Source organism: Sphaeroforma arctica (assembly GCF_001186125.1).
Source record: "Sphaeroforma arctica JP610 unplaced genomic scaffold supercont1.330, whole genome shotgun sequence".
Classification (NCBI taxonomy): domain Eukaryota; class Ichthyosporea; order Ichthyophonida; genus Sphaeroforma; species Sphaeroforma arctica.
In genome coordinates, this window is record NW_014040228.1 from 50,476 (window position 1) to 59,133 (window position 8,658).

Genomic DNA, 8,658 nt, shown 5'->3' on the forward strand with positions numbered 1-8,658 from the left:
CCTCGAAAATTCAGTATCAGAATTTCTTCAGACGCTGAAACTCTCACAAACATAGAATATATCGTGCTCAAAGCTAGGCGAACCATGTATACTGCCACGTGTGACAGGTTGAATGCCCTAGAACGTTTGAATCGTATTGCTATTATTCTATAGAGGTTTGTTGCTTCTAGAAAAACACCAGGTCCAACATTAAAGATGCCTGCCAACGGCAAGGCTCGCACGTTCAATCACATCTTGGCGACTAGGTCATGGGGAAGGGGTCCATCTAGATGTGATTCTTACGAGTTTAGTTAAAGAGTTAGCCGACTATACAACGTTACCGTATAAGAACAGTTCATTATTCCTTATCACGAAATCTAGCATCCTCATTCACTGCACGCACTGCACACTGATGATGTAAAGGGTTGCGACGCTTATTCCGATCTGATCGCATATAACCGTGTTCTTCGATTGCACCTGCGATGCGTGTTCGTATAAAGATGTTAGTATATTTGGCACGTACAGCAGTGTCTTGATTTATTCTACGTTCCATCTCAATATTCACTTATGCTCGTTATTCAATTGTCATCTAATTTTTTGTAGAACGTTGAAAAATCCCGAACTTTGTGTTTGAATCTATTGTAATAGCTGTTTTACTAACCGTCATTGTTGATGATTGTATATTCTCGCTGAAATATGTCGGCACCTTCAAATGTAAAGATCAAAGATATTCCTTCCTTCGTATGCTCTATTTCTGCAGTACATATTTTATATTGTGTAAAACAAGCGGGTTACTAATATTGAAGCGCATGTAAACATATTTTATAGACATATTCATAGAGTTGGAATACATTTAAACGTCAAGGTAAATGTTCGCTGAAATCATAACAATAAATTTTAGGACTTCTGATAACGAAATAGTACATTTTCGAGTATCTAGGCTCTACTGCGGACACTACTTGAAATAGTAGCTCCCCCCCCCGGAGCACCCCCAACCCCCCTCCCCCACCACCACCTCTTCCAAAAAATAGAGATACATACCGAAAAGGGCATCAAGTGATGAAATCTGATACTTAATTGTGGCACTTGGTATATTACTGAATACTCTGAACGCAATATAATGAACTGAGAAATAGGACATGATTTTGACTCCTCCTAGCCAGTCGAATAGATGTACCCGCCTATGCCTTAAATGGGATCGAGTGCTAGGTACCCCGATTTTTGACGAACGAAATATGTAAATCTTGTCTTGGATACTGACACCGAATCAATTTAGATAGACGGAGTGAGTATTTAAAGCGGAACTACAAAGACAACAAGTATTGTGTTCTCCATTCTTGTAGCTCACTACCGAGGGCTGAAGCTGTTTAGAACTTACTTTCACTTTTCGCAATTTATCATATTGGTGTGTGTCTTTAGCGCAAACTTTTTAGTATAGTATAGCCAACCTGGTTATTAGACCCTTTTTTACACGTATTTTTAAGTTTATAAAATGCTGTCGGTATTGTGACTACGAGTGTTTGTAGGTATCTGAGTTTTCAATTCAGCTACATGTGCATAGCACAAAGTTTTGAGATGATGCAGCGATGGAAGTAAGTTTGAGGTTTAAATATAATATCAATAAAAATTACATTTATAGCATATCTAAAGCCTTCCTCCTTATATCGGCCCTGTTTCTGTGCTCGCACCGCATCCTGGTGATTACAATTGTATGATTCAATTCAGCTACGTGTGCATAGCACAAAGTTTTGAGATGATACAGCTATGGAAGTAGGTTTGAGGTTTAAATATAATATCAATAAAAATTACATATATAACATATCTAAAGCCTTCCTCCTTATATCGGCCCTGTTTCTGTGCTCGCACCGTATCCTGGTGATTACAATTGTATGATTGGATCCCAAGCTATCATAACCTGTTTCTGTTTGTATTTCCCTTCATAGTCCTAGTTGCCTACACTCTTTTTTGGATTCACTCGTGATACCAGTATACTATTACGTTGTAAAAGCCGGGCCTCCACATTAGAAGCTTGTAAAATAAACGTACTCTTAATAGTACGTAAAACGCACTCTTAAAATTACGTAAACTCCTCAATGGTTTTTAACGGTTTTTATTAATTAAATACCTTTTCCATTTTAAATATCAGATATTTGGACAAGGCCATTAAAAAGCCCCAGTAAAATACCAAATATAAAATTTAGTCTGGTTCTATTAATAGAACTATATTAACCTTCCAAATCTATTTATATCTGGATACTTCGGTAGCGAGATGGCTCAACCGATTTCAAGGACTATTAGCGTTGCTTAGTTTATCCTCCGTTCAGCCAACCAGATGCGCCAGTCGGATGAAGGCTAAGTCGGTAATTCTTGATAAGTGGCAAGTTATTGGTTAATGCAATGACTATGGACATTAAGAGATTTTTTCTTTTTTTTCTTTTTCTTTTTTTCTTCTTCTAAAGATAGGATTTTATGAGTCACTCGGATTCGCCCCAACGAAACATACCATAGTTTCTAATAAAGCGACAACGAAACACTAAATAAAATCCCTTCGGCGAAAACAGTACTTAGAGGGTTATATATAGGCAATGTCTCAGCCTCACAATCCCTCAGAGTATTGCTGTTTTCACGAGGCATACCTAACTTTACTAAAAGACTCATTTCGTTTATTTACATTGAATTTAATTATACTTAGACTTAAACTCTAAGGCGTTAATACAACGTAAGCTCTTAAGTTTGTGATTAGAGCTGATGCAGAACGAGGCCGTTTGTTCTTTTCTCAACGGATGTACGCACTAGGAGTTGATTTTTTGTGATGAATCTACTGTACTATCATTCTGGTGTATGCACAGCCTGATTGATATGACGTTGGCCGGATATCCGTCGCACACGACAAAATCAATCTCGAATTCCGCACATTCTAATGCAAAGAAAAGTTGTATAGCGGAACGTGCCCAAAATATGCCCTGCTTTCAATGCCACAGGCGATTCTACATACATGCAAAAGCTATCGAAGCTCGAAGTTCGTCCCGTAACACGAATTGCATAACAGACTGAGTTTGTTCGGGAACTCCGGGTATTTGGGAAACGAACTTGTCTTGAGGTTTGCAATATTCTCAAAGTGTGCAACAAGCCCGTAACAGGATTTGTCCTTAATGTTCACATACACTCCCACCACCAAGTGCACCCCATCAAACATTAGTACACACTGCTTTCCAAGCGGTTTCTTATCTGCTAGGTCCTTTTTGCCGGAATTTTCCTAGATGTTGTGTCACGTATTTTGCTCCAATGTAGGCCTGACCCAGTAGTTCGAGCATGTAAATAGTGTTTAACTGTAGTTACGAAGGGAAGTACTATGAATTCCTGTGTGCGCAATTCATTTTAGGCACCAGCACACTTACAATAAACAGCGATTACAGCCCTTACGATGATCATATTGGCGAATAACGTACTCATGAGGCCTTACCCTCTCTAACCTTGCGTAGTATATCAACCTGCTCCGTTCAAAACTGCTCAAGAACCCCAGTATCGTCAGTTGCATACAAAGCCTTCAGATCTGCCGATACACTACTTTCATTCAAGCATGGTAGAATAGTATCGATAAGTTCAACTGGTATTGGGATATAAGATGGAGTAATAAAATTGTCAGTGAGCAGCTTCACTTCCTCTTTCAGCGCTCGCAACTGTTTATGTGTCACCTTTTGCTCCCCAAGAAGCTGTTCCCGAGACTTATATCAATGCGGGTCTGTAGTGTGATGTAGTCTCCTTCCGCTTCTTGCTCTCGATGATAAGCTGCTTGTCTTGACTACAGACATCGCACAGAGTCTCATTTCTTTTCGATCCCTTCTCACGTCCCCCTACGACACACTCCTTGGCACTGCATTTTCAACGAAAGACTTCTGCCCGAAAGTTACCAGCTAGGTCGAGCTGTACCGTTTGTATCAGCTAAAGTATCGATAACCATGCCCCAGTCGAATTGGTTTTTGAACTGTAGTTTCATGTTAAACTGTGATCTTCCATTTACTAAATGCAGCTCTACGGTGTCATTAACTATGCGAGCCTCCAGTCTAATATCCGGTTTGCATTGATCAACTAAACACCAGTACAATACCGAATCTGTTTTAGTAGAGGCTGATGATTGAAAAATCATTAACTTGTCGTTGTGACCATGTTGTTGAATGAAGTTCTCAACTTCGACTCTCTTTGCCTCTATATCATTCCTTGCCCGTTATGGTTCACTGACTTCTCGGGTATTATTCAACTTAGTGTTCCGCGCCGATCGCAAGGTTGGTCTGAATGTCCAGCTATAATGGATTACATCGTTATTTACAAATTTCGCATGTGTTTTTGTTTCTCCCATTTCAAGCCTTGCTCAGTGAATAGAACTTCAGATTGTTTGGAAGAAAACAGTACCGCATCGGCTGGCAGATAGTTTCTACCGTTGATGTGTTTTACGTGATGTAGCTCAAAGTGCTCTTCGCATTATTATGTGATAGTCCTAGGGATTGTACTGGCTGAGTCTGTTGCTTGCAGCAAAGGTTGTCGTAGAGACATGATTGCTTCTATAGTGAAATTTACTATGGTAACGGCGTTGGCCGTAGTATTTGGAAGGTATATCTGATTCTCGGTGCCAACACACGACTTAACACCCTCCCGATACGAGCACTTACGCACGATTACGATCGTCTGCAGTAATCTAAAGTTCAAGGTCAGTGAGAACAGTGTAGTATCAAGTGATGTGGCCTCTTAACTCCGATGACCAACATCTTATATACTCGCATCATGATTGCGCTGCAGTGTCGTGTTCACTAGTGTGCTTATGTATGAGATATACTAGTAATATACTCAACTTTCGTGTTATCTGCAAAAATAGTGGACAACACTTTTTTGGTACCTCGTCCCGCGCCGAAATTAGAATCTATTAGGAAGTCCGGTACCCTTGATTTAGAGCGGTGCTCTCTTGTTCTTCTTATTATGTAGTGCAGTTGTAGACTTGCAGTCTGCAGATAAATACATATTTACGTTCATAGCTTTTAGCGGTAAATCAATAGAATTTAGGTCTCTTGGTGCAGAGATTGCAGACTGTAATTTTTGGATTTATAGATTTAGGACCGGACGTTGAGAATTTTGAGGGACACAAGTTTATCGGTTCCTTTTCTTTTTAAAAGAAGAAAATATCATATTTATATATATTTAGGCCCTGTTCTGCAACTCTATGAAAATGTCAATTTTTGAAGAAAAAAAAGTCCATTTTAGATCGATTTTATATTTTCAGATTTTCATTATAATAAAAACGGGTACAACAACATTCTCAAAAATATTTGAGTTCCTTATATACTTTTTAAAAACGGCCATTATTTCCAACCGTCGATTTTTACGCCTACGTCAGCTTTTTTTCGTAAACATCAATACCGCCAAAAATAGAAAGAGCAAAAACGAAACCACGCCATTTCTCAAAACAGGTATCGTTTTGTTCGTGCTGCTAAAAGTTGAGATTTTTCGTTCCATTATCGTTAGAATATATAAAGTACAGTCGTACTTTGCAAGTGCCACACCATTTATCAGCCACAATGAGTGCAAACCCATCTCACGCGCCTAGATCCATGGATTCTCTTGTGGAGGAAGATGAGGTCACTGGGACTAAATCGGCTGAAGATTCGTCTGACGTGGCTGATCAAAATAGCCATATATCTACACAAAACAAAATACACAACCCGATCTCCATCAACTTTGTATGTCGACAGTTCTACCATACTTAATCCTATACAACCCACTTTCAAGTCGAAACCATCTAGCGTGTGTGTTGGTTTGTCGAAGAATGCGACAAAATCAAAGAAAAAATCGGCTTCTACCGGTAAAATGCCTAGAGCGGATTCGGAAAATGATGGGGGTTTTCAAGACGCGACATTAGTTCCAGGATACATGGATTGTGTCAAATCTGGACTAGGTGCACCAATGGGCACGGATGGAAAATGCAAGAATCTACAAAAGAGTGGGTGGACTGCCGTTGGCAATCAATTTCGTAAAGCATGTACGGAAATCGGAGATGATGGCAAAGGCTACACTGATCAACAGCTTCAAAATCGATGGAACAAGGTATAACATATGTATGCTGATGCTATTTACAGCTTTGTACTATTATTGCAAAATATGTCGTGTCATCTGTATTTGATTTTCCTTTGTATATTGATCATTTCTATATCATTTTGTTTAGCTTTGCTCACAGCATCGCAACTTTAAGAAGTATTTACTGGGAGGTCAAGAAGGGGGTAAGTCGGGAATGGGATCATATACAGGTGAGGAAGCAATTACGAAAATGCTAGTCCATCCTGATTTCCCTTTTGAATTGAAGAAACTCGTAGATGTAGATAATACACGCATCTACAAGCCCCGACACTTTGACAATATGAATGATTTGTTAAAAGACGTACACGCAACTATGGAGAACATCAAGGCACCACCTGGGAGTGATATGAGCGCCATAGCAGGTGGATTAGAATCAGGGGTAAGCGATTATATGTAATATGTGTTTATATATGTACTCAGGGTGTAAATATATGTATGCACGTGTGTGCTTATAAGCACATTTGTGTTTGTGCGCATGTGTGTGTTTATGCGCATGCATGCGTGTGTATATGTTGTGTGTATTTATGCGCATGTATGCGCGTGTATGTATTTATGCGCATGTGTATATTTATGCACATATATGCGCATGTATGTGTTTATGCGCATGTATGTGTGTGTATGTGCTGTGTGTATTTATGCGCATGTATGCGCGTGTATGTATTTATGCGCATGTATATATTTATGCACATTTATATATTTATGCACATATATGCGCCTGCATGTGTTTATTCATATGTATGCGCATGTATGTGTTTATGCGCATGTATGCGCATGTATTTGTTTATGTGCAAATATGCTCATGTTTGTATTTATGAGCATATATGCGCATGCATGTGTATAAGCACATGCATGCGCATATATGTATTTATGGGTATTTATGCGCATGTGAGAGTCTATGCGCATGTGTGCGCATCGGTGCGCATGTGCGTGCAGATGAATTGTTATAACACATAAGATAGTTACTGTTTTGTAAATCTATATACAGACAAAAAAGCCGCGTACAGATTCCGCTATAGCCTTGGATCTTGAATTTTCAAGCGATGATTCTGTCAACGAATACAGCAAGACCACAACAGTAGACAGCAGTATTGGGAGTAGTGGAAAAAGAAATGTATTGAAGGAAACACCCATTTCGGCTGTTAAATATGCTAACAAGGATACAAGGGTGGCAATAAGAACAAATATACAAAAGGTTCTGAAGGCCACAAGAACAATGTCATCCCTAAAAGTAACCAGACCAACAGAAATGGACCGCCGGCAGGCAACCCTAAGCCCAGGCATAGGGACGTCAAGAACTGTAGTGCGACTGATTGCAATTGGCGAATGACCCAACATGAGCCGAATGGCAAATGGAATGGAAGGCACGCAGACAAGTGTAAGCACTTTATCGAGAAGTGTGCCGACTGTACCGGGGCTGGAGGTTACCACAAGCATACATGCAAGGTGCAACCAAAGGTTGAAGTTAAGTGACAAACATACCGGGTCTTGTCACTAAGACAAAAGGACGCACCTCAAGACGAACGTGTAATCCTAGATATACGAGTTAACGGACATGAAATCAAAGCGTTGTTGGATCCGGGCTCGCAAATTTCATGTATATCCTCTAGATTCTGTAAAATGGCAGACGTAACTCGTAAGTCAGAGCCAACTATGTTGAAACTGGCTGATGAAAGAGATATCACTTGCAGAGAAATGGCAAACGATCTTAGGTTTACATTGACAGACCAACGTATTATAATTGCTATGGCAGTCATATGTATTACTTCACCAGACTATGATCTCATAGTAGGTATGAGTGATTTATTGTCATTAGGTATCACAATTACAGGCTTACCTACTAACATTGAACCACAGAAAAATCAGTCGGACGACAACTTGTTGAAACCGGTATATAAACCTTCGAAGACTGTGAAGGAGATGATCCCTCACTTCACAAAGAAACTCAAGGACTTTTCAAGATTCGGATCACTGACTGGGCTAAGTTCAAATTCAATAACGGATACGTTAGCCTAGACCTGACGAGAGTAGATTTCTCGAAGCTGAAGTGTCCTACACGTAACTATGTTGCATTGCGGTATGAGCAAGTCGTACGAGAACAGGTTAAAGCATTGTTAGATGACGGAGTGATCGCAGTCAACTACGAGCCGACTTCCGTCAACCTAGCGCTGTCGACCAATTCAACTCTGACGGGACACTGAAGAAAGTTCGAGTGTGTTTGGATATGAGCCCAATTAACGCTTTGATACCGACACACAATTTTCACTTACCAAGGATAAACGAACTGCTCAGGCGCATAGAGAGAGCTAAGATATTCTCCACTATCGACCTGAAGCAGGGCTACCACCAGATGAAGATCTACAACCCACATCGGAAGTATTTCACCTTTACCTGGGAGGGTCAGCAATATTCGTTCAAAGGTGCCCCCTTTTGGTTACACATGTTACCGGTGTTCTTTCAACAAATTATGCAAGACTTTTCTAGGGATATGGGCAATGTAAAAGTATACATTGATGACATTGTGGTATTCACCAAAACCAAAGAGGAGCACGAAAGGGT

At 40.0% G+C, this 8,658-nt stretch overlaps 1 protein-coding gene across 1 annotated transcript; it reads left to right on the top strand.

Annotated features, from left to right (window-relative positions):
• Positions 1–5,546: 5,546 nt before the first annotated feature.
• Positions 5,547–7,429, top strand: SARC_05269 (hypothetical protein; the record flags this gene model as incomplete). The annotated part of the gene is made up of 4 exons (XM_014300881.1): positions 5,547–5,708; positions 5,758–6,072; positions 6,191–6,481; positions 7,088–7,429. The coding sequence occupies 4 exons, from the start codon at positions 5,547–5,549 to the stop codon at positions 7,427–7,429; spliced, it is 1,110 nt and encodes a 369-aa protein (XP_014156356.1).
• Between the last annotated feature and the right edge of the window lie 1,229 nt (positions 7,430–8,658).